This window comes from the organism of the source record quoted next, assembly GCF_019968985.1.
Source record: "MAG: Porospora cf. gigantea B chromosome Unknown PgB_NODE_195_length_29664_cov_117.853, whole genome shotgun sequence".
Taxonomy (NCBI): domain Eukaryota; phylum Apicomplexa; class Conoidasida; order Eugregarinorida; family Porosporidae; genus Porospora; species Porospora cf. gigantea B.
In genome coordinates, this window is record NW_027178774.1 from 1 (window position 1) to 23,322 (window position 23,322).

General features: G+C 52.3%; 12 protein-coding genes across 21 annotated transcripts; 5 read left to right on the top strand and 7 right to left on the bottom strand.

Annotated features, from left to right (window-relative positions):
* Positions 1–210: 210 nt before the first annotated feature.
* On the top strand, positions 211–6,384 carry KVP17_003839 (uncharacterized protein; the record flags this gene model as incomplete). 5 transcript variants are annotated; one of them, XM_068521507.1, is made up of 12 exons in its annotated part: positions 211–727; positions 799–1,023; positions 1,050–1,334; positions 1,363–2,080; positions 2,108–2,589; positions 2,616–2,710; positions 2,747–3,691; positions 3,718–4,590; positions 4,620–4,702; positions 4,731–5,060; positions 5,089–6,234; positions 6,261–6,384. In XM_068521507.1, 12 exons carry the CDS (start codon positions 211–213, stop codon positions 6,382–6,384), a joined length of 5,823 nt encoding a protein of 1,940 aa, XP_068377295.1. The 5 variants fall into 5 exon arrangements, with proteins under 5 accessions (XP_068377295.1, XP_068377293.1, XP_068377294.1 ...); XM_068521505.1 differs by lacking the exons at positions 211–727; positions 799–1,023; positions 2,108–2,589; ... (5 more) ...; positions 5,089–6,234; positions 6,261–6,384 and having other exon boundaries at positions 1,058–1,334; positions 1,363–2,084; XM_068521506.1 differs by lacking the exons at positions 211–727; positions 799–1,023; positions 1,050–1,334; ... (5 more) ...; positions 5,089–6,234; positions 6,261–6,384 and having other exon boundaries at positions 2,597–3,709.
* KVP17_003844 (uncharacterized protein) lies at positions 391–627 on the bottom strand (the record flags this gene model as incomplete). The annotated part of the gene is made up of 1 exon (XM_068521518.1): positions 391–627. One exon carries the CDS (start codon positions 625–627, stop codon positions 391–393), a length of 237 nt encoding a protein of 78 aa, XP_068377306.1.
* A 29-nt stretch (positions 6,385–6,413) lies between the features above and the next one.
* Positions 6,414–8,383, top strand: KVP17_003836 (uncharacterized protein; the record flags this gene model as incomplete). 2 transcript variants are annotated; one of them, XM_068521500.1, is made up of 7 exons in its annotated part: positions 6,414–6,568; positions 6,597–6,797; positions 6,826–7,000; positions 7,033–7,131; positions 7,160–7,552; positions 7,579–7,670; positions 7,699–8,383. In XM_068521500.1, 7 exons carry the CDS (start codon positions 6,414–6,416, stop codon positions 8,381–8,383), a joined length of 1,800 nt encoding a protein of 599 aa, XP_068377288.1. The 2 variants fall into 2 exon arrangements, with proteins under 2 accessions (XP_068377288.1, XP_068377287.1); XM_068521499.1 differs by lacking the exons at positions 6,414–6,568; positions 6,597–6,797; positions 6,826–7,000; ... (1 more) ...; positions 7,579–7,670; positions 7,699–8,383 and having other exon boundaries at positions 7,361–7,573.
* A 190-nt stretch (positions 8,384–8,573) lies between these two features.
* KVP17_003838 (uncharacterized protein) lies at positions 8,574–10,018 on the top strand (the record flags this gene model as incomplete). Of its 3 annotated transcripts, XM_068521502.1 has the most annotated exons (2): positions 8,574–9,661; positions 9,688–10,018. In XM_068521502.1, 2 exons carry the CDS (start codon positions 8,574–8,576, stop codon positions 10,016–10,018), a joined length of 1,419 nt encoding a protein of 472 aa, XP_068377290.1. The 3 variants fall into 3 exon arrangements, with proteins under 3 accessions (XP_068377290.1, XP_068377291.1, XP_068377292.1); XM_068521503.1 differs by lacking the exon at positions 9,688–10,018 and having other exon boundaries at positions 8,574–9,665; XM_068521504.1 differs by lacking the exon at positions 8,574–9,661 and having other exon boundaries at positions 9,689–10,018.
* Positions 10,019–10,167: 149 nt separating this feature from the next.
* On the top strand, positions 10,168–10,768 carry KVP17_005323 (uncharacterized protein; the record flags this gene model as incomplete). Its single annotated transcript, XM_068515128.1, has 2 exons — positions 10,168–10,701; positions 10,730–10,768. 2 exons carry the CDS (start codon positions 10,168–10,170, stop codon positions 10,766–10,768), a joined length of 573 nt encoding a protein of 190 aa, XP_068377315.1.
* A 30-nt stretch (positions 10,769–10,798) lies between these two features.
* KVP17_003837 (uncharacterized protein) lies at positions 10,799–11,998 on the bottom strand (the record flags this gene model as incomplete). Its single annotated transcript, XM_068521501.1, has 1 exon — positions 10,799–11,998. The coding sequence occupies one exon, from the start codon at positions 11,996–11,998 to the stop codon at positions 10,799–10,801; it is 1,200 nt and encodes a 399-aa protein (XP_068377289.1).
* Positions 11,999–12,250: 252 nt separating this feature from the next.
* Positions 12,251–12,475, top strand: KVP17_003847 (uncharacterized protein; the record flags this gene model as incomplete). Its single annotated transcript, XM_068521522.1, has 1 exon — positions 12,251–12,475. One exon carries the CDS (start codon positions 12,251–12,253, stop codon positions 12,473–12,475), a length of 225 nt encoding a protein of 74 aa, XP_068377310.1.
* A 48-nt stretch (positions 12,476–12,523) lies between these two features.
* KVP17_003850 (uncharacterized protein) lies at positions 12,524–13,603 on the bottom strand (the record flags this gene model as incomplete). Of its 2 annotated transcripts, none has more annotated exons than XM_068521526.1 (1): positions 12,524–13,603. In XM_068521526.1, the coding sequence occupies one exon, from the start codon at positions 13,601–13,603 to the stop codon at positions 12,524–12,526; it is 1,080 nt and encodes a 359-aa protein (XP_068377314.1). The 2 variants fall into 2 exon arrangements, with proteins under 2 accessions (XP_068377314.1, XP_068377313.1); XM_068521525.1 differs by having other exon boundaries at positions 12,524–13,519.
* Positions 13,604–14,229: 626 nt separating this feature from the next.
* On the bottom strand, positions 14,230–16,140 carry KVP17_003845 (uncharacterized protein; the record flags this gene model as incomplete). 2 transcript variants are annotated; one of them, XM_068521520.1, is made up of 1 exon in its annotated part: positions 14,230–16,140. In XM_068521520.1, one exon carries the CDS (start codon positions 16,138–16,140, stop codon positions 14,230–14,232), a length of 1,911 nt encoding a protein of 636 aa, XP_068377308.1. The 2 variants fall into 2 exon arrangements, with proteins under 2 accessions (XP_068377308.1, XP_068377307.1); XM_068521519.1 differs by having other exon boundaries at positions 14,230–16,014.
* A 125-nt stretch (positions 16,141–16,265) lies between these two features.
* On the bottom strand, positions 16,266–17,552 carry KVP17_003840 (uncharacterized protein; the record flags this gene model as incomplete). Its single annotated transcript, XM_068521510.1, has 1 exon — positions 16,266–17,552. The coding sequence occupies one exon, from the start codon at positions 17,550–17,552 to the stop codon at positions 16,266–16,268; it is 1,287 nt and encodes a 428-aa protein (XP_068377298.1).
* Positions 17,553–17,634: 82 nt separating this feature from the next.
* KVP17_003848 (uncharacterized protein) lies at positions 17,635–18,609 on the bottom strand (the record flags this gene model as incomplete). Its single annotated transcript, XM_068521523.1, has 1 exon — positions 17,635–18,609. The coding sequence occupies one exon, from the start codon at positions 18,607–18,609 to the stop codon at positions 17,635–17,637; it is 975 nt and encodes a 324-aa protein (XP_068377311.1).
* Positions 18,610–18,781: 172 nt separating this feature from the next.
* On the bottom strand, positions 18,782–23,281 carry KVP17_003849 (uncharacterized protein; the record flags this gene model as incomplete). The annotated part of the gene is made up of 1 exon (XM_068521524.1): positions 18,782–23,281. The coding sequence occupies one exon, from the start codon at positions 23,279–23,281 to the stop codon at positions 18,782–18,784; it is 4,500 nt and encodes a 1,499-aa protein (XP_068377312.1).
* Positions 23,282–23,322: the final 41 nt, after the last annotated feature.

Here is a 23,322-nt window from a genome sequence, read left to right on the forward strand (position 1 = left end):
TCAGCTGGACCCTCAGCTGGACCCTCAGCTGGACCCTCAGCTGGACCCTCAGCTGGACCCTCAGCTGTACCCTCAGCTGTACCCTCAGCTGTACCCTCAGCTGAACCCTCAGCTGAACCCTCAACTGTACTCTCAGCTGTACACTCTTCCGCGACTGACATTTCTGGTAAGCCAAGCGTCACCAACTCTGCGGTGCCTACGAACGTGGAGATGGCGGACTGGCATCTCGACTCCGACTACAACAAAACGAAAACAGAACGACTTGTTTCTTGGCGAAGGCGCTACATTCAGTCGCGTTGGGATCGACGGCCCGACAAACGAGTCCCGTCGTTGATCCTCACAGACTCCGTAGAGAGCTTCAGTCCTATGCTGAGACCGAGAGCTACCACGTTACAAGTTACTGCTAGCAATTTTCGAAGACAAAGTTGCCTTTTGAAAGCCCACTTCAGATTCAAATCCCATCACAAGTGGCACGTACTGGTCGAGGTTTTGGTAATAGTCTTCTTCACTTTGGTGTTCAGTCTGCCGAGAACAGTACTGCATCCAGTGGATATCGAGGCAGATGACTTTCTGGGGAGCGAAGCTAAGCAATGCAAAACACTTGGCTATTTCAGCGATCAGCTGCATGACAACCTCAAATGGGTACGATGGTTCGACGGGAGCAACCTTTTCGGAGAAGACCCTATGAGGGTAACATGGTTCTTCAAACGAGGCATGCAATGCAACAGTGAGTTCCCCCTCAACTCCACACATCAGGTATGCTCAACTCCAGATATCAGACAAGGGTCAGTCCAGCAGATAAGCTGCTCTGGTTGTTGGGAGAGTTTCAAATACATGAAAGGGCACAGATCTCGCCATGCGGATCGAATCTGGACTGCGAGTTCGCCTTCTGGTTCGAATCGTGGTCCAGTATAATTCTGGGGAAGAATAACGTTGAGGACCCCAGCTCTCTATCGCCAAGCGACGATGAGTTCCCATTCATAAACGCCTCCAAAATATTTACGGAGTCTACTGACGACATCTGTGAGAACACGGTGGGTTAGACACAGACTGGGGTATGAGACTGGTTTTTAATGGCTTCGATGCTGATGATCCTGAAAAGTGGAAGGTGACGATCATGCACTCCACCAAGTTCGTAGTGAGGAACTTACAAGCAATTGCAGTCAGAGAGTACCCCTACACCGCCCTCTTCTCAGGCATTGGAAGCGTTATGGTCGGCCAACCTCTAGAGATGTCCGAACTTACTGCGATGGATGCCATGAGAGTCGTACTGATGTACGCGTCCTGGAAGTCCAACCAAGTATCGTCTAACTTCGGTCCGCTGTTGAACGATTGTGAGCAACTAAACGCTAATCATCGCAGGGGAGAAGGGACTCTTCCTCCGCCGTCGCGGTCTTACCAAGCGCTTCCCTGATAGGTTCTCAGACTACATGGCAGGTGACATCTTCCAATTGAACTTGGCTTCCATCTGCATGGTTTGCCATGACGCTACTCGTGATCGGTATTCAGGCCTCTACTATGATGAGCTCTGCTCGACATGGAATCAATTCCTACTGAACAGTCACCAACCGCGAGTCGGGAACACCTGGAGGACGCTCCTCACTGGCAAAGAGCCCTTGTGCCATCAGAACCCTAACTGGTCCAGCCTGGAGCGTCAGCTACAGACATTTGGCACATTACTCGTCCATTTCGATGCTGCCAACATTCTGGCGATACGCAGACTGATCATGTTGTCATTTCCTGACTTTGACAGTCTGATCCAGCCGTTGGACGAGATAAAACGGACATGCACGAAACACGCTGCAGATTTTATCGACATCGTTGTTCGCGGAACAAGCTACGACGGCGAATGGGCGGATGTGGACGTCACTGAAGACCTCCTGAAATGCACTGCGGAAATGGTAAATCGGAAGGTGGTTCCTCTGTTCATGATGCTAACGGACCAAGACATCGTCGAGTCCATCTTAGAACTGGCCACGTCTAAGGAAATCTTCAAGAAGGGGCCTTGGACAGTGTTCACTGACACCGGGGACGTCGATCTGCCCTCTGATATCAAACCCCAGGAGGCTTTCGCTGCCACGTAAGCTTCTCGTCAGACGGTAATCAGCGCCCCCAACTTCCTGACAGCGCTGTATGCCTTCCTCTCCGGCGCGACGATGGATCATCTTGATGAGTTTTGGGCGTATATGATTGAGGAGTCCGCTGGGGCCTTCTCGACTGGTCGATCACTGGAGGACTTACGCTACTACGGTCTGACCGCGGATGAGGTTGCCAGGTTTCCAATGTGGTTCACTTGGGGACCCAGGGTCCCCTTAGAAACATCTTTTCCGCTGAAACACAACCGTGTGGATGTGACAGCGGACCTGGCCCACACTTCAGACTGGCATTTCGGTCTGTGGGTGTATTTGTGGCTCACATCCTCTCTTCTCATAACTGAACATGTGGTGGAGCTACAAAGTGTCGGTCATCGAGTGATTCATATAGGAGCTGTAGAGTTTATCTACAGCTTCTTTCTCTTCTTCTCTTTGTGGCAAGCTTTCTTGTCCCTCATAACAATGCTGACAATGCAGGTTCCTTTTCCTGCAGCCAGTGAGATATGGATCCGCGAAATACAGACGTCTCCACTGTCTTCGTCGTCACCTTTTTGGCCGGGATGCAAAACTACATGTTCGTGCTCTTCCTCTGTTGTGTCCTAGAGAACCGGTACTTTGTAAGCCTGGCTACCATCGTGGCGACGACCACACAGTTGGTAATCATGTGTGCAGTGAATACTGAGGCTCCTTCGAAGACCAGAGTTTATGCCACACTCTTACTCTCCCCGACCGCCACAATAGCGCCGGCCTTGCGGTATCTGATGGGCGTCAAGAGCACTCCGCTGCATGAACTCAGTGCGGGATACGTCTACTTGCTTCAGAGCGCATTCATCTGCCTCCTGTTCACCCTCACACTTATCGCTTGGCCGGACAGAGGGCAGCTGCGTCTCCGATGGACTCCAGAAGTCCAAGAGTCGCAAGGGTGGTTCAACTTGGAGTTCGTATCTGTGACCTACGCCTCAAACACCGCTGACCAGAACTCCGTCTACCAGTTCAACCTCGCAGTCGAAGCCGGTGCACTGGCTTATGTGGTTGGCGACTCCAAGTGTGGGGTGAGAGCAGTACATGAGCTAGCCACTGGTATCTTACGACCTTCTGCTGGTGACGTCGTATGCCTCGGAAAAGCCGTTTTGGGGACCAATTACGAATGCGGATTCTTCGATGCAAATATTCGGCTCATGAATCACATGACGGTGGGACAACACCTGCGGATGGTGGCCGTGTTCAAGGGCCTGCCTGGCAGTTCGGAGGCGTCAGGAGTCAGAGCGCTCCTCGTCCTCTTTGGGATTCAAAAATTGGCGGATGAGGACATCCGCGCCCTTTCATGGGCATCAAGGAAGATTGTTGCATTGGCCTGCTCCTTGATTGGATGGCCCAGGGTTGTGGTATGGCATCAACCATTCGAGGGTCTCGATCCCTTCTTCATCAGCAGGTGTATGCGCGTCATCGACCATCTAAGGAATGATGATGTAGCCATTCTAATCACGACAAAAGCTCTACGTCGCTTGCCCGTGCACGTTTCATCTCGGAGTAACACTAAGCTCGTCTTCCTCCGTGACGGCTACACCCAATTCCAGACCAATGACATTCGTAGTCTCGTGAGTCAAGCCTTCTAATCACACAGAATCTAAACGTGTGCTATGTAGTCCAATGCACCTTTCGAGATGAGACATCTGTGACGGAATTCGTCGATCAATGTGCTACCATGGACGATACCACCCTGCTCTCGGTAATAAATCTGACGGTTGATGTCGGAGTGGAGTCAGACACCAGCTTGCCTATGGTGTTTCGCTTCGGTAACGAAGCTCTCGCCGTTTCAGTTACCAATAATGTGATCCCATACATTTCAGACATCTACGACTCTCAGCGTCTGTGTTCAGCCCGCATGACTCGTGACCTATCCTCCGGCATGAGATCTCTAAGCACCTTCGCTTTCATTGACGGTGCCACTCAATTTGACAGGTCGCACTTGCCCAAGATGGAGTCGGGTTCCTTCGCTAATGGAATGAGCCAGTTCAAACACCACCTCTTCTCGCACTTCAAGTACCTTCAACAACATAGAATAGTGTTCGTCTTCCAACTGTTCAGCTTCGTTTTGGTGATGCTGGTCTACGAGTGGACCTTGGCGCCCGTCACGATCTCGGAGGGGCATACGGTTACTCTGTTGGGACCCTACCCAGGGAACCGACTGCCGGCCGACGCAACAATTGTACCGGCGGCGAAGGACTTCAAATGTTCCCCAAAAATCATGGACAGGCTCGGGCTTAAGTTGCATCGAGTGGATGACGTCAGCTCCTATCTTGCGAAGGGCAAGAGACTGCATGTGATGGCTTTTGGCAAGAACACATTCTGGCACAACTCCCAAATCTACACCTGGGCCTACCCTGCCGCATGGGCCGTCCATTATGTATGCACTCACAACATGGTGGGATGGCCCACGTTGAAGTACACTTATTTCAACAGGCCACAGAGTGACTTTCTTGGACTGCTTCTCACGGTAGGTCCAGGGAGAACATTCATGAAGAGAATTTCGACTACTTCAGCTTCTCTGTGCTCCTGGTAGGCCTGTCACCCATACTCGTCATCGTGACGTGGCAGTTCCAGCGAAAGTGGGGGATCTTCTCAAAAAAGACGCAGGCACACCGGACCTCTGGAGCGCAGGGCTGGCAGCCTGAACTTCGTTGACTGGGTGTCGATCATCGTCGGTGACCTCTTGCCGACGCTGCTGATCCAATGTATGTTGTACGTTGCCTCTCCGCAGATGATATCCAATGTGCCAATCAGCGTGTACCTGTCCTCGGTTGCACTCTTCAACGTCGCGTCATTCCCGATAATCTACGTCCTCTGCCGGTTTATGGCGGATAGCACACATGTGTTGGTGGTATTCTCATTGTTGACCATCTTTTCGGAGTTCATAGCTCTCCTGTTCATCAGCTTGACCTACGTTTCCAGCTTTTGGTTTACATTGTGTGTTCAATCAGTTCTTCTCACGCAGAGTCACATTCATGTGTCCCCATGTACCACTGGTGGTGGATCTCCTCACAGGTACGAGGTACAACCTTACCTACATCCACCGTCCAGGTAGCGTGGCGCTCTACCTGATGGCTGGAGGCTGGTGGCTGATTTTGCTCGTCGTCGAGCATAAGAATGCGATCAGGTCGGTGGTAACTCAGTGTCTTCTACGTCATCGAGAGGGATCCGAATCCAAACGAAAAATCGCTGTAGTGGATTCTGAATTCCGACAAATCAACAGCTACTTCAAGTCCTCTCGGCACCTGCAGCATCTTGGAATGACTCTAACAGATCCGATATCCAGGCCTGGTCTCATTTTTACTGGCCTCGAGTATTCCGTCGTCTCCCATGTCTGCACCACCGCCACGCGCAAAAGCATCATCAACCCTCTCTGGCTCCAGTGTAACACAGATGAAGTCACGACGATCTTCGGTCTCAACATGAGCGGCAAGCGTACTCTGATGCGTATTCTGGCGGACGAAATCCAGCCCCGAGAATTGGCAGTTGTGCCAGTGCCACTCAAGCAAACAATACGCTGGCTAGACGCGTCTCAGGATCGCTACCTCCATCTAACGCCGCGGCAGCTGATAAATCTAATGGCTTCGATGACTGGCATTTCAAAGTGGTGGACGAATATCTTTACCAGAGAAGTCCTGCATGACCTGCTTCTGGTAGACCTAGCGGACGTACCTCTATGTGACGTCCCCTATAGCCTGCGGCGCCATCTCATGGTGACGCTAACCTTCATGGGCAATCCACCCATAGTGGTGATCGACGAGCCAGCCCTTATGTGTGACGACAGGTCCAGACAAGATATATGGCGACTGATCGCCGCCTGCAAACGAGATCGAACAATTATTATCATGTCTTCACAGCTCCATGATGTGGAATACATAAGCGACAAGGTGTCACTGCTCGACAAGGGAAATCAGGTTTGGGTCGGCCATCACGAAGAACTACGAATGACCGACAATTTCTCCCTAAGGATCTGCTTCGCTTCCGAACCACGAATGATGAGGTTGCTCGCTGCACTAAAACGACAAGTAAACGCCAAGATCCACCAAATGTCCACATTGAGGGTCCTCCTCATCATCAAGAAGGACCGAGTCAGTTACAAGCGTCTGCTCTGGTGAGGCATCAGAATAGTTGACACAGCTACTTGCTCCGCCTTGAAAGGACTGCTGAACTGGTGTTCTTCAACTTATCTGACATGGGAGTTTACGGGCCGAGCTACACAAGGTTCAAGAACCCTACCCCAGAATCGGAAGAGTCTTTGTAGTGCGAGACTCGAGACCAAAACTCTGATTTATGGCCTGGTCATCAGAAAGCGAAGATGCTCTGCCTTTTAACCGCGCGTCACAGGACGACGTGGAATACGGATTTGTGTCCCCCTTCCAATCCTTCCCACTTGACCGGCTAGCCAGTCTTCTGGAGGTGGTGGGGACTCCTGATCTGTTCGTCGAGTAGGTCGCTAAGAACTCTCCAACGCAGTCTGGGTTGTGGAGATGGACGAGTGGTGATCGAGGTCTGCAAGGCTTGTCAGAATACTCGTGGCCTGGGAATCGAACTCGACGATGTGTTGGCATCGAAAGCAGCCCAATTTGCCAAGACGCATAATGTAGCCGATAGGGTGTCAATCGAGATCCACGACATACGACGAACCCCACCTGAAAAACTGAGAGGCGGCGTCATGTGAGGACCACAGCTTTTAAGCACGCAGCTTCATGTATTTGATACCGGAGGCTTTGAGGCTTCTCGGTCCAACCGTAGGTTACCTGCTTAAGAGTGGAGTGATCTCAAAGGTCGTAACTTTCTACTGGCGGCTTAAATCCCTTGAAGATGACTTGTCGGTGGTGAAACACCACAACGACGAATCAGGAATCTACGCCTACACCGTTAACACACATGAGCAATAAACCTGATATAGAAACACAAAAATCAAATGGAGGGAAAGGCAAACCGGGTCCTCACGGAGGCCATACTGATGAACGTCTTCAATTACTTCTTCTACTTCACCTACCAATTCGTGAGAGTCAAGAGGTTTCTGAACGCAGATTATACAACATCTTTATCCCTACCCCTGCACAATTTCGGCTATCCAAAACGTGCAGTTCCTGGCGATCTACTTGGCTTTCTCACTTCCGGCAGACAGATGGAAGCATGGAAGCCAGGCGGCAAGCCGCCTATCGCGCGCATTGCCTCCCCCGCGGCCCTGCTGGTTCCTCCTGCGACGATTGTTTTTGAACTCCTTCATTATGGCGCTGATCAACATTCTGAACGGCTACACCCTCAAAGCTGCGTCGTTAGGGAAGTTCGACCTCCTGAAAGGCACTACTGTCCTCTTCACTGCCATGATGCAGTGTATATTTTTGCGAGAGTTCTCCTCTGTGGCGACGTGGCTATCGATTGCTGTCGTCATGCTATCGTTTGGCCTGGTGAATAACACTGTGAGGCTGTCTGTATCCTGACACAGGTAAACCTCGCAGCTTCACTTTTCGGGGTCATCACCAGTCTTATCCAATCATTCAGGAGCATTATTGTCGTGGCCACAATGAAGGAGGTCAAGTGGGCGAGACGGGGGGATTTCAATCAGCATTCCATCAGGAGAGTTTTTCTTCATTAATAGTATCTGGATGAGCATCTTCACTTTGGCATTATCTCCAGTCCTCGACTGGTGGCTATTCCCTTGCGAAAGCCTCCCATACACGCTTCTTTTTACAGACATCCGGACATGGTGTTCCATTTGCCTCACCACTGTATTTGCCTTCGTCTGGAATCTCGTTTTCTTCGACTACTCGAGCTTAGTGTCGCCTCTCACATATCAGTTCACGAACCTCGTCAAGCAGCTGGTCCAGACATTATTAGGTATCTGGAGCAATCCTGCCGACGCGAATCTCGAAGTCTACCTCAGCACGCTGTTCAAGGCTATCGGGGGCTCCTTGTATATCGTATCCAAGTCATACGAGAAGGCGCATAAGAAGAAGGGGGCTCTCCTCTCGCCTCTCTTGCCAGATGTCGAAGTTGGGACGGACATATGCTCAATAAGCTCAACAAGCTCTGTAAGCACCAAGGAGCAAGAAATATCGGATCTTCCATCCCATATGAACAGCGAGATCGAGGCGATTGCAAGGTTAGAATCAGGTATATTTCCGATAGAGGATGCGTCTCCACAGAATCTAAAGCTGGCGCCATCTGAAGCTTCCACAATGACTGCGGAGGACAGAGTCCCTTCGAACGTGTCAGTCTGTTCCTTAGAGCGGTCAGCTGAATTTCAATAAGTTTGTCATCGAACAGAGAACACTGGTCTTCTCAGATGCACCAAGATATCTCATACACTAGCATCAGAATCGTGACGTTGCCCACTACCCGAGTCAGTCTACATTGACGATCATGACGTCTTCCCGTACCTGCTAAAGGTATAGGCGAATATATTTTGGTGTGTGAGTCAACTAGGTGTTTCGCATTCGAATGTCGACGTACAGGCATCGTTATGTTTGGCACACCGGTTGTCAAGCCAGAAGAGAAACCGAGGAGAGGTTGCGCTACCCCCTGCACTACCACCTGAAAAAACTAGACTTCATTGCCTTTAAGAAGGAGCTCCAGTCGGGGACCCAGCCGTTCATGACGGATCCGGCAGGCCGAACCCCCCTGGATCTAGCTATCACTCTCTTCGAAGACCTGGTAGAAAGTGGGCTGTGCAGTTCATTTCCCCTGGACTCTTTCATTGAGAAGTCTTTTCAGCATGACATGCGTCGGCCCTACAAGTCCCCCACCTACGTCAGCGCCTATGAGAACCTGAACGACAGACTTGAGGCGGCTCACCTGTCTGGGAAGCACTCTGGCCCTCGTGTTGCTCCTTCCAGCTACCAACGTATGTGTGTCCGACATGATCCTTACCCTTACGAGGCTTATGAGTTGATCAACGGTGGCATCCTTGACATAGGTACAAACCCGTTGAGACCTACGAAACACGCAGACCTTCTCTTCCATCGTCACATATCCTTGGTCGTCTCCGACTTCCTGTCAAGGCCGATGGCGGCTCAATGCAGAGTTCTGCTACGGGAGCTAGGTCAGAGGGCCACGTTGCTGATGAGAGTGATCCAGGAACTTTCGAGCAGCGGGGAGCTCATGCTTCTCTCAGCGAAATTCCTTCAGTCGCGTTCGGAGACCAAGGCGCAGATTCTACCACAGATGGGCTACCCCTACCTTTATCTCGCGTTGATCGAATCGCTGATACAACGACATGACGCTCTAGCCAGTAAGCTGGCCCAGGCCAAACCAGTAAACCCTCAGTCTGTTTCGGCGGCCAGAGCTCTGGTTGACGAATGCATAGCTCGAAGAAGCCGAGGCGCCGAAGCAGCTGAACTCCTCCGGGGACTCCTAAAGCAGCTGGGCGTTCTGAGCCATGTATATGGACCAGGGTCATTTGACCCTGAGTACCGAGAATACTTTCTGCACGCAGCCGTGGTCTTGGGATGCCCAGAATTGTTCCGTTATCTGTGCGAAGGCGTTGACGTCTCAGACCCCGACGCTCTCGTCATATTCGACTGGAACGAGTGAGATCCGGTGCCAAATCACACAGAATGCTTGCGGAAATGCAAAGACGACCTAAAAGGTACGCTGGCTTCGTTCAGCCACTCACTAATCTGAAGGTGCGCACATCCCTTCAAACTTCCCAGCCAGGCCAATCAGTGAGCCCTAGGCAACTCACGGACGACATGCTTGAGGACGTAGGCAAGATGCCCGTTGTTGGAAAGAACTACCAACGGAAGCTCGAAATGGAAAGATCCAAGTGGCAATACCCTGTGTTACCCTCCGAAGACAGGTCCCCGACGAAACCCACCGTAGCGACCAAGCCACCTAAGCCCCTAAGCCGCCTAAGCCGCCCATGCCGCCTAAGCCGCAAATCATGACGAAGAGAACGGTGATGAATGTACCCTATCCTTCATGGGTGCCAGACTCAAGAGTAAAACGATAAGTCGTGGTTAAAGTGACATTGTCTCCACATTCCAACAACGCCCACTTCTGTTCCGTTGGGGCAGTGCCTCCTCAAATTCACTAAATGACTGAAGTTCTGCCTAAGTTCAGCATCTCTGACCTTCTGTTGGAAAACGTCGACAGCTCCCGGGCCGTACCTTTCGTGAAGTTCCTTCCCGAACAGAGCGTACTGGACATCTCCAACAAATTTGATCTGGTGGATGCTATCATGCAGATGAGTGAGCTACACTCAAAGCTCGCCTATCAACTTGATGGAGTCAAACGGGAGAAAGCTTCTATGCACGTTAAGCTCAACGAGATACTTCAACAACTTAGAATGTTGAAGGTCGTCGAGGCTAAACATGAGGTCGCAGACCCGGAACCCATTAAGTATGCTCTAAGCAACGACCTCCACGCTGAGGCCGTGCCTGAATATGACGGAAACGTCAGTCTGTGGCTTGGCGCCAACGTCATGATCGAGATGAATTACGTCGAGGCAAAAGAATTCCTCAACAAGCAACAGACGCAAGCGCAGACTGGCGTGGAGAGGACTGACTGTGAGCTGGAGCACATCCGCAAGCAAATGGTAAACTGCGAGCTGAACATGTCTCGTCTGAAAGTGAGTTCCCTGCAAGCCCCACACGCAGATGATCTACGTCGCACGCAAGAACAAGTCAAAGATCTAATCGCTGAGTGTACGGACATACATATCCATCTTATGCATCGATGGTACTTCTCCCTCTTCTCGCAACTCGTCGCCTGCATGAACCTGTGGAGGCAGCTCTGTCATAATACGCCGTCGACATGAGGAGCCCAGTGCGTTCTTCGTCAGCTCGGAAAACCGGTACATGTCCGATTCTGCGTTCCAGAACCACATGGAACTCACCTGTCAAGGAAGAGGGCACAATGAAAGTAATTAGAGTGCAGCCAGCACCGATGTTCGACTTCGTTAGTGGATCCAGGAGACGCTGTATGACCTTACCTTCATGGGCAAGGCAGAAACAGCTCATGCTCAGACCCGTCACCTTGGAGACGTGAGCCACAACATCACTACCAGAGACCAGGTGAGGGTTAATGTCGCATGCCAGCGTCGCCAGAATACGGGCGCTGCCCGCTTTTAGAGGACTTGCCACGTGCACGTGGACCGCGCCGAAGGTAAACCGCTCAGGGTTACGCACCGACTTCGGCGTTTCAGTCTTTTCGTCAATCGTCAACGCTGCTTCGAAGTCTTTCACAGCCTTGCTAAGTGCCTCTGCCAGTGCTGGGTGAAGGAACTTTTCCAGCATGCCGTCCTGGATAGCAAGTGTCAGACTGTCGTAGGAGCGGATATAGTTTTCAAACAGTGTCACCTTTACCGCTGTGTGTTCAGCATTGGTCAACTTCAGCGCGTCTGCTGCCTCTCCAATTACTTCGTCTACCAAGTCCTCATCAACAGGGCACCGTTTTTTGGGGGACTCCGACGTTGCAGGTCCGATCAACGGAGAAACTTGAGCGGGTTGGGTGGGTGAGCCAACCATTTGGGCGGCTACATTTGTAGGCGTTTGTACCGGTGGAGGATAGTACATGAATGGGTACATCATTTGTTGGTATCCGGCAGGCTGGCCTGTTGTCGGCTGCTGTAACGGCACCATGTGAGTGTAGGGGTAGGGCATTGGTGGTTGGGGGAACATGGCTGGCAAGGGATGGCCGCCTGCCTGTATTTGTCCATGAACGTGGGCGGTTCCGCGCTGGATTCCTTGTGCAGGTTGTTCGCAGCCGTAGAGCTCAGCATTGACAATTTGGTACTCGCGTCCGTTATACGTAATCTCATTTCCATTAGGATTCATCATAATCTCCAGTACATCCTTCCTTAAGAATTTCGGTTTGCAATTGTCTGGATTTTTGCCGGCGTCGCCCAAAAATAGATTCGTTGACATGAAATATGGGCGATTTCTCTGGAGGCGTTGTTGGCATTCCACACACGTCTCTGTGGTTTACACAGCTCTTCATATTTAGATTACAATCCAGATCTACAAAGCACGATCTGAGCAAGTTTGACTTAAGAGATCGCAGCATAGTTCACTCTAAAACCGATTGCGCCTCGGGTCAAGATTTACACTCCCTGCTCTGGTGATTTATTGTAGCATGTCAGTGGCTGACTAATCAAATTTAAGAAAATCCTCTGGAAGATGCGCCTCACTGCACTTCTGACATTGCTGGCAGCTGAAGTATCGGCTTTCAGTCTTTTTGGCGCTGCCAAGAGCGATAGCACCAACGTGCTGAGTAAACTCAAGAATCGGTTGGGTAAAACTAAGCATCCTGGCCTGCCACCTGCCGACACCCGTCTCAATAACGCCATGAAAAAGGTAGAGAACATCGGCAAGCATCACACAGATGAAATCTGCGATGGGTAGGTCGGCAGGCTCCTCAAGACCGGACAAGAAAGGTGTGGTCGAAGACGATTAATGTATCGTCCGGTCAAACTGCTTGCCGAATCCACTTGACTGGCCTTGAAAATCTGGACGCAAACCATCATAGCGCTCTCTGCGGACTTTGCGCTCGAGTCTCCGCCGTTCCATGCGTGCGCTTTCCACCAACTTTTCCTGGAGCTTAGGCAGTATCGCCTTGCAGGCACAATCCCCGTGAGAGAGACCCAAGTAGTGCACTAATGCTCTCAGGTTCTCGGCCTCAGTGAAGTCGTCTCTTGGCCCTGAACGGGACACGAGTAGACGTCGTTTACGCATTTCGAAGACTTGGGTCAAATCCGCCTTCTCTTCGTTCCACTTGCTTTCGTACCGCGCTTTTGCAGTTGCCCAACGATCAGCGTCGCCTGCCTGAACGCATTGTAGTCTAAGGTCGTGTGCAGTCTTCATTAATGACTCCCGTCTGGATATTAGCGCCTCCGCTAGGATCAGCTCCAGCACTTTCGCCAGGACGGCCTTGGACTGCGGAAACATGACAGCCACACCGAACCGAGTAAGCACTTTTTGAACTGCTTTCCCTCGCGGCTCAACCGATCGGCTGATTTCTTCATCCCATCGCAGTTTGTGAAGCATGGGGTCAATCATGCTCAAATCCACTTGGGCGTCTCCCACGTCAGTGCGGCAGCGCTCACATACACGTCGTTTTCTCAAGGACGAGACTGCTCCTGGGTTGCAGCGGAGACAGGTTAGGCAATCTGGGCAGAGAGGTAGGAATGCAATCTTAATGTCAGTATGCTGCCTTTGTTGATAGGACAGCAAATATGCCAAGCCAGTGCTTCCAACTGGGAAGAAAAGGGGGCCTAGCACCACAGGATTGCCACGTTCCACGTGACGGTCAGTATCGGCGACGCTCGTACAGACCGGCACTTTTTTGCCTGTAGCTCTGTGATTCGTCTGATTCGTCGAACTCGACCGTTGAGGATGCGCTTGTCGTTTAGGTTTAGTAGTAACTCCTTTCAGAGGTACGTCGGACATAGTCTTAATTGAAACTGGCTCTGGACTGGTATGGCTCGACTCGTAGCCTAACTGGACTCCTCGCTTCGCATCAAGTGATACCATTCGATAGTGTTTAGGGGGTTTATTACTTGGTTGGGAACGCCTGACTTTGGCAGAAGCCAGGCTTGATGACCGAGAATTGGAATCCCCACACTCCACGTAATAATTTGGCGAATGTGCCTGTGAGCTGTGGTCAGTGCTGCTATCCAACGAGACCTCCGAGTGTGCGGGTAATTCGCCAAACCACTGCGTCTGTCCTTTTCTGGGACTCGCCTGAGGCGGGAGACTAAATCCATCCACTCCTCGAATGGCGCGCAGTTTGGGAATGTCAGGTCTCGTCTTCGTCAGAGGCCTGGAATTGCTCAAGCAACTGTTTGTCCAATCAGGACAACTCGTCCTTCCAATGTAGCGTCTGGTGTAGTAGGGCTCACCAGGGGTCTCATGCAGAACTACAGCTTTTCTCGGACGGGTGGAAACGTTGGGGTTCCCAGTCTCTTGTGAGCAAATAAGACTCAAACGCCTAAATAGCGAGGTCATAGTGGAATTACCTGTTATTCATCAGAATGACGCATGAGGAGTGATTTGGTTTCACATCTCGTTTTAACACTGCCGAGTCTGGCCGATTCATGCTGAAATTCGTCAAACAGAGCATCTGCGGAAGCACAATCTTAAGTATCTTCGTTCTTTATCTACATCTCAATAATCTCCGAAGTCTTATGCGATGCGGAAGGTGCAGCGTGATGCACGGACCGCAAATCATAGAATTCGGATGATACTGCTGGTCCTCGGTAGCATGGCGACTGGCGTTTAGTCACCTTGACGTCGTACTCGTTCTTGTCACGGGTAGTGCAGCAACCCGCCCTTTGCGTAACTTTGTGGGTCTTCACGATCTTGACCTTGGGGGAACAGCAACCCTGGGTGCGGTGAGTGGTGATCTCCTGATTCTTGCCACAACGAGTGCGGGTCTTCTTGGTGCTGGTCGCGACGACGGTACCATACTCAGGCTGCTTGGGGCCGCAGCATCCACGGTCAGTCTTCTCGCCACGAGCGCACCTGCCGGCGCCATGCTCAGGCTGCTTGGGACCGCAGCATCCACGGTCAGTCTTCTCGCCACGAGCGCACCTGCCGGCGCCATGCTCAGGCTGCTTGGGACCGCAGCATCCACGGTCAGTCTTCTCGCCACGAGCGCAGCATCCACGGTCAGTCTTCTCGCCACGAGCGCACCTGCCTTCGCCATTCTCAGGCTGCTTGGGACTGCAGCATCCGCGGTCAGTCTTCTGGCGTGGAGAACAACATTTTGCCGGCCTCGCTTCAATTAGCGAGCTGAAGGACTCAGAAAACGACTGCGAAGTGCTTGTGCTCCCGGACGTGAAGGACCCACAGCGCTCAACCGCCTCAACAGTGTGTGCAGTCGATGCAGCAACGCCGCCTACTTCTACGCTACGGTCGTGCACCACATGATGAGGCACCTCAGTATGGGAGAACTCAACTCTGCCATGCTCCTCCTTGTAAGGTAGCTTCTCAACCCGTTGATGGCCCAGGTTCTGATTCAAATGTCGAAGAAGCCAGTTGTACTGCGAGCTGGGGATGTCCACGTGTCGGTGAACCGTGTCGACCACGCCCTTCGCCACAAGATGCGAATCCACAGGCTTGGCGACATGAATGTCGACAGGCACTATCTCAGGAGATAGTTCTCTGCAGGCGACTTCAGTCTGTCCGGACTTCACTATGTTCGTGTTCACCGTCTGAGCGATCAACACGGGAGTTCTCGTGTCGTGGTTAACGTCCACAATGCGCCTTTGTTCAACCTTAACGGACTTGGGTACTTCGATGATTTCGCCGCTGGGAACGCTGATGATCTTCTCAACCTCCTGCAGCTCAACAATGGGGACGTGTTTCACAACGTCAATCTGCCTGTCGACGACCTCAATTCGAGGCACATGCTTGAGCACGACCTCGGTGTGGGGAACAACGACCTCCTTGTCAACCCATTGAATCTGAGGAACCTCAACCACCTTGTCAACAATCTCAACCTCGTACTTTGGAACGCGCTTCTCAACATGTCGCGTCTCCTTCTTGGTTACCTCTTTCACAACATCCTGATATACAGGGACCTCCACATACCGCACGTTCTCCTTGGCCGGCAGGTCCTCTTGGTGGACTATTCTTGTCGATATGGTTCGCTGTTCAATTTCTCGTGTACCTTCTGGAAACGTGACCTCCTCTAGCCGCGCACTAGGAGAAGTGACGAAAGATGTGGCAGATCTCGCACTTATTCCGCTGAAGCCGCTCACCATACGATCACCAACAACGTGACCAAGAGTGTCTTGAGACACTACGGTGGGCTCAGTGATGTATGACGTGGTCGTGTGAGGCCCAGATTGCGACTTGTCCGCTGCAGACGACAACACAGACACAGACTTGTACTCTGCGCCCGCGACATGAGAGGCAGTCTTATAATCACCGTGAGACATTGCAATGATAGTGTTATTTACCTCTATTGACTCTTTGTTATGTGGGGCGAATTTGTTGACTCTAGCAAGACCGGAGTCGTAGAGTTTCACTGGAATGTGAGAAGGACGAAAGAAGACAACAAGCATCTCAGATAGCAGCTGCTGAGTCGTAGAGTTTCACTGGCACGTAAGAAGGACGAAAGAAGACAACAAGCATCTCAGATAGCAGCTGCAGAGTTTCACTGGCACGTAAGAAGACAGCCACAAGCATCTTACTGGCCAGCCAAATACTTCTGAAATGAGTACCGCCGAACGAGAGGCGCCCTTGGTGACTCAATGGGCTGGCAACAGCTGCTTCGGTGACCTTTCATGTTATAGAAACTGAAAGAGGACGAGGTTTGTAGTGAGCGAGTCCGAGTTCGGTGATGGACGACTACCGTGTGCCGGTCGGCGGAGGCACGAGAATGAGCAGTTGAGCATGACCGAGAGGCTTCACAGGTGGAGTCGTGCAGCCCTGTTTGGCTGCCTGTGTGGCTGTAGGCTAGTGGTTGGCTGGCGGTGGCTCTGCGACTGTGAGATGGCCCTATGGAGTCAGTCTTGTGTGAGAGGGATACAGAGGAGGCGCTGGTAGCGCGGCTGCGGGGCCTGACAGGATCGAGGTCGGTGGACCCCCTACCCCTAGCTTCGAAATACCTGTTGTGTTGAAAACCCGTTGTCGGAGGCCTAGGTGGTTTCCAGTGGTGCGCCACCTCGAATCTTGGCGTCTCGTCGAGGAAGCTAGCCTTTGATCCCGACATTCGAAATGGTAGTCGATGTCGTTCTGGTGTATCAAGGTGCTGATTCAGTGACCTCAGGATAGAGTTGTATTGGGCATCAGGCGGGGTCACTTCCTTATGAAGTGTATGCTGCCCCGTATGATTCAACGGCAAATCCACTGGAGTGACAACTTCCACGGGCACAATGACTGGATCCGGGCTCAGAGTCCTCACTGGGACTGTGATGGGGGTGGAACCCTTCGAAACCACATGCTTCACCGTCTGCGCGATCACCACTGGCACCCTTACGTCCTCCAGTTCCTCCAGTGCCGAATGACATGCCTGCGACAGCGCAGAGGGAAGCCTGATAAAAGCGTCTGTCCTTTCAGTGGAGACGTGCCGAGAGATGATTTCCGATTTCGGCACGAACTCTAGACTCTGAGAAGGCGTTCGGGAGTGAACAGCAGATGGAACCTGCCGAAACCCACCCTCGGTCGGCCTCTCCGCCCATGGAAGCTGAGGAACCTCAACCGCCTTGTCACCTTTTGGAACCCGCTCCTCAGTCTCCTTCAGGGTAACCTCTTGACTCACAGGAACGTACCGGCCCTTGCTATCTGTTATTGAAATGGACTCTTCTTGCCCCCGCGACTCCAGCCCCATATGCGTAGGCTCCAGTGTGGTCGTAGTCACCTTCGGAGTACCCAGCGTGTCCTCTATAACCCTAGTCGAGACAGTTCGCTCTTCAAGTAAGTATGCGCCAGGAAAACACTGACATAAGGGGATCGCGTTCTGCAGCCTTGTCATATGCCTGTAGATTTGCCGAATTCCACCTCAGCAGAATCCATGAAGTAAGCATTCACGACCACCCAAGCGTTCTACCCGAGCATTAACTGGACAAAGACACGTCAAAGTAGGCCTTGGCGTCAGCTTCAGTGAGAACCTGCTGGAAGCCCTGTGGGATCCCTATTGGTTGTCTCTCATCGCGGATGATGTCCAACGCTGAGGGTATGCTCGTCTGCAGCTCCGCAAATTCCGTCAACACGAGGATGATTTCTTGCCTCCGCGCTGTGGCTGCCGTCTCGATGACATGCAGCTTCTCTTCATAGGCCGCCGTCACTCTTTCGGAAAAGGTGAGCTCGGGAAATTGTTGGGCCTCAGGGGCCAATCCAACTGCCACCGACAGTCGCCGGGCTGCGTCATGCAGTGTGAAATTGTCTCCATTGGGTCGAGCCTTGGAGCCAGGCACTTCTTCCCACACAGCATGCGATACACGGCGAGCGATGTCTATTGCGGAAGGCGACTCTAGAGGGAGATCAACAACTGAGTCCCTGACCACTATTCGTGGATCCGTTTCTACTGCCTTGAGGTCTGGGTCTTCGTCTTGTGTGGCCCACACTGCATGTGATAATCGTCTTGCCATCTCTGACACGGCAGAAGGCGAGTCGAGAGGGGGATCATCAGACGTGTTGGCTGGGTCCTCATTTTGCGACGACCACAGAGCTTGAAGCCGAATTGTCATCTCCGACACCGCGGATTGCTCCAGAGGGATGTCAACAACTGAGTCCCTGACCACTATTCGTGGATCTGTCTCTATTGCCTTCAAAACTGGATCTTCCTCTTGTGTCGCCCACACTGCATGTGAAAGTCGCTTGGCCATCTCTGACATGGCGGACACCTCTCCCCCTTCATCTTCTGGTGTGGTTGATTGCCAGGCTGCCACCTCCGAGATTTTCTTTCCCATAGCCTCCCAGGCAAGGTCCAAGGGGACCTTCAGGGCTGCTTTGTCGTGTGGGGGGTCAGGTTGAGTCGCCTGCTCGGCGTCTTTGTTCCACGGGAGTAGATTCGTGATCCACTCGCTCATGCGAATTAATCGACAGATCCTTGGACCACCCTCAGCACGTTTTGAGGTCACCCTCAGTATGTTGCTGTACTCCAACTTGATCATGAAGACACAAAAACACCCCCTAAAACATGGACCGGAAGTCCTAACTACGAATTGTACTGGCTCCAACTCGATCATTAAGACACAAACGTTACTCCAACTCCATTATCACCTTGGCGAACCCAGCACTATTGTCCTTGTTGCTGAGAGGCACTTCACACTCAAACTTCCGCTTGAACTCTCTCGCGAGCCGAGAGGGATCGAGTGACGCCGATCCGATAAGCTTGTCCTTCAGAGGGGACTTATGCCAAATGTCCATCCTCAGCTGTTTAACCTTCTTGTCAAACGTAAGACGGAAGGTGGCAGATGATTCTTGGAACTTAAATTGGTTCTTCACCAGACTCTTTTCAGCGCAGTCCCCTCTGAGGTCCGTTCGGCCGTAAGATACTCGGACGTAGGGATTGTTAGAAATCGAGCTCACGTTAGGTAGGTCTCGCAACGCGAGAACTCGGAGGCGCACCCCTACTGGGGCGAACCGCTCCACCGACATCGCGCCTGTCGTGTTGTGCAGGCTCTGGGCCTCGGCAATGATGGACTGCAGCATGTCCGGAGATAGGGTGGCTGTCACGGAGGCGTTGAGTTTCTCCTTGCGACCCTTATAGCTGTAGGGGGCGGCAATTATCCGACGAGAGAATCCGACTTGCAGAGCAATTAAAGCCTTGCGATCCCCACAGAACAGTTCCAACAGTTGGTCGTACTTAGAGAACCCACCTCTGAAGAACGGCAACAGATCCAAATTCGTCTTAGCAACCACGCCACCCTCGTTGTGAATCTGGAATCTAACGATACGACAGTTTCCAGCAATAGGGTAGGTGAATACAGACAGAACGTCCTCCCCATCGACGGCCTCGGAGTCCAACGTATCTCCAGCGTACCTTATAAGCACTCTTCTGGGACCTACTATCGGCAGATCCTGCACTTTGCGAACCACTATCCGGAGGCCATGCCACTTGGTCCTTGCAGGCATAACAGGGTCGTTGTCAGAGTCTGACGCCGCTTCAGGAACCACAGAGGGCGGAGGAGAGGCCTTGGATTTACGGGACTTCTTGGATGAAGAAGAGGATGACGAAGAGGAAGACGAAGACGAAGAGGAAGACGAAGATGAGCCTTTAGTCTTCTCGCTCTTTTTGGCCTTCTTAACCTTCTTACTCTTTTTGTACTTTATCGAAGAGTCTGAGGAGGAAGACGATGCGACGACAGCCCTTCCAGGACGAGCGACCTGCTTCGTCGAGGGCTGTACACGTACATGAACGTGGCCAGCCAAGCGGCCCTTGTCGTTGATGACTGCAACCCAGCGAGTTTGTCGATCATCTGAGCCTGTGAGGAGCAGAGAGAGGTCGATGAAACAGCTGCCAAAGGTCTTGCTGGCCGTGAGGAACCGCAACAACACAAACCTGTGGCCTTTCCAAGGAAAGCACAGCTGCTCGTTGTAGAAGGCAGACCCATGAACAGTAGTTTGGTAGTCAGTGGTCGTAGCCTCACCTCCAAGCGTCAGTTCGATCTTCACAGGCCTTTTTTGGCGTATCTCCTTTACGCTCACAACAGATATCTCCCAGCTGTTCCAACATGCCTTGTCGTCAACAAGTACTGCACCCCTATCGAATTCATCGGAAGATTCCGACGACGAGTCGGCGATGTAAGATCCTATCGTAGGCTTGGAGGCGGGTTGAATCATAGAAGTAGACATATGGACGCTTTCAATTTTCCGTTGAGCGTCGTTGTCAGAGACGGCAACAAACTTGTTCAAGTTGGAGTCCAATACGGACGACATCTTGGCCCCCACGCTGATATGATTCAGACCTGCATCTATAGTGCACGTCTGCTCATCCAGCAACACAGGCTTGTTGAGATTCGAGTCCAACACCGAAGAAAACTTGGCTCCGGAGGAAATACGAGCTCCAGGAGACGGAGTGGTATCCAAGCGAGTGACACGAATGGCGCGATCCGAGGAAGATGATGAGGAAGACGACGAAGTGTTGGACTTCGCAGTGTTGGACTTCGAAGTGCTGGACTTCGAAGTGTTGGACTTCGCAGTGTTGGACTTCGAAGTGCTGGACTTCGAAGTGCTGGACTTCGAAGTGCTGGACTTCGCAGTGCTGGACTTCGCAGTGCTGGACTTCGCAGTGCTGGACTTCGCAGAGGTGTCATAGAGATTGGACCAATGGAGGGAATTCGAGTTGACAACCGAGCTTCCCAATGTTTGGGACTCCAAAATGGAGGCCCCCACTGAACTTTCCTTGGAGGCTCCGATCGAAGGATGATGGGAGCTTTCCAAGATGGAGGCTCCGATAGAAAGATGGGAGCTTTCCAAGATGGAGGCTCCCACTGTCTTGCCTGAAGACCAGTTTGAGAGGTTCACTGCCTCCACTGATGAGGAGCTTGAGCTGCTCCTGGACTTCTGGTCATCAACCGTAGAACATACGATATCTGCATCCGATGAGCTATCATCCGTTTGTTTCAACAGTGCGGATGACCCAGTCGAGCTCTTAACAGCCTCATGCTTATCGAAGAGAAGCATGCTCGAGCCCACCGTCTCTTGCGGCGCTCGAGAAGGCGAAGGGGCGTGGAGTGAGGAGCTCGACGAACTGCTGTTCGACGAACTGCTGTTCGACGAACTGCTGTTCGACGAACTGCTGTCTTTCCGAGTGCTAATGTTGATGGCGCTCTCTGCGTGACCAGAGAGGTACAAGGAGCCAGGAACCGCCCCGCTTTGGTTAACTGAGCTTACGTGGCCCTCTGTATCGATTACGTTAATCACCGCCACCGGCTGAGATTTCACCGCAGTTAAATCCACAGGATTCGTTAGCATCGCTTTTAGGATCCGAGTGTCAGACAGCTCAATGTTGACGGTGAGAAGGCCAACGCGTTTGAGACGAACAAGAGGATCTCTCAGACGGACCTCGCCCCCAAAATGCTTCAGTGACATCTTCAGAATGGCCTCAACGTTCACTTTGGCCACCGCCAGCGGTATTTGCTGCTTGGTTCCGTAGTTCGAGAATACTGTAAACCGTACGAATTTCGCGTTGTGATATGGCAGCACAATAATAGAGTGTAGGACTGGATCGGGACCCATGGCTGTATTGCTGGCCACCTTGACGTCATTTCCAACAGACAGGACGACCGTAACAGGCGTGTTAGCCTCCACCGGCAGTCCAGCCGCTCCGGAGACCACCACGTTGAGCCCGCCGAAGGAGTGGCCTGCATAGATCGGAGAGAGAACTGCTGTTTTGCGAGCTAGCCTTCTCGGGGTGTTGTCGGACTCCGAGCTGGTCTCAACGATTCCACGTGAGGAAGAGGAAGACGAGGAAGAAGAAGACGAGGATGAAGATGATCGAGATGATTCAAGGGTTTCGCATGACCCCTGCTGCAAAGAGAGCGCAGGCTTGTCAATGATGGACGCCGCCAGCGACAATGCCACATCCACAGATGCAGCGGTGACGTTGATGGCGCCGAGGATGCTCTCCAATGGCAGCTGCCCGTTAAATGCCGGTAGCCGGGCCTTGATCACTGACTTGAGGTCGAAGGAGCCTGTTGCGATCACCTGTTTGAGATGACGGTTCACGATGGCGATTTGAATGGTTCTCTCGGAGGGGTCCAGAGGGAAATTGAAGGTGGTGTCCCACACGGGGTTCGGTCCACGGTCTACGCGAGTTCTAAGTGACTTGCCTGCGTACTCGACTCGACAGAAAAGCCTGGACTTAGCAGCGCTTAGCTGTTGTCCTCCTCGGACGGTAAGACTGAATGAGTGCAGTTTGCGCTCATGGTGACACGAGGTAGAGGATGAGGATGAGGAAGAGGAGGAAGATGAATCGCGACGAGTTGGCGCAGTCACCAAACTGGAGTGCGTCGGTGCCAGAGGGGACGGCTTCAGCCCCAACGCCGATCCTAGAAAGCTGCCAATCACCGACACGTTCTCGTTGGGGTTGACTCGCATAACGGTGGTGTTACTGCCAGCCAGTTGCTGGGACTGTGTAAAGACGGGTTGTCCGCCTACATTGACGATGAAGCTGCCTTGTGGGCTCATCAGCAGTGTGGACCCTGATGCGCTGGCGTGGCTGGCTTCTAAATCAGTCCCGTCGGACACCATCGATGCATTTTGCTTCTTCACGAGATCAGCGAACGAGACACCGCCAGAGAGGTTGATGGACGTCACCGATGGGCCGGAGGCTTGCTCGTCAGTCTTCGTGGCAGGGCGTGCGAAGTGCTGGCCCGCAAAGGTGGCAGTGGGTGCGGTGCAGACACGTTTCACCTTCGCCCCCTCAACAACATCCTCTGACAAGGTAGCTTTCACCTGCAAAGATCCCGAAGGTGTGAGGGGAAGGACACCAGAGGCACCGCTGATTAGGTCAAAATTGCTTATCTGACACGTGCTTATGACTTGGTCCATTTGGAGCACCTGTAACTCCACCCCCTGGTTATGGTAGGCCATGCTAATCTCCCAGTTGAACTGTGGGTTGTTCACGTTCTCTCTGTTGGGCGCGGTTCGAATAGAGAAAGGTCCGACCTTGACCCTTAGACTGACAGGTGATTCTCCTTTCACAGGCAATTCGCGGCCCTCCTGTACGAAAAGACTGATGCTGTTCTGCGTCATCGGCAGACTGAGGACCTACGTGTGTCATTGTTGTGAGAGAG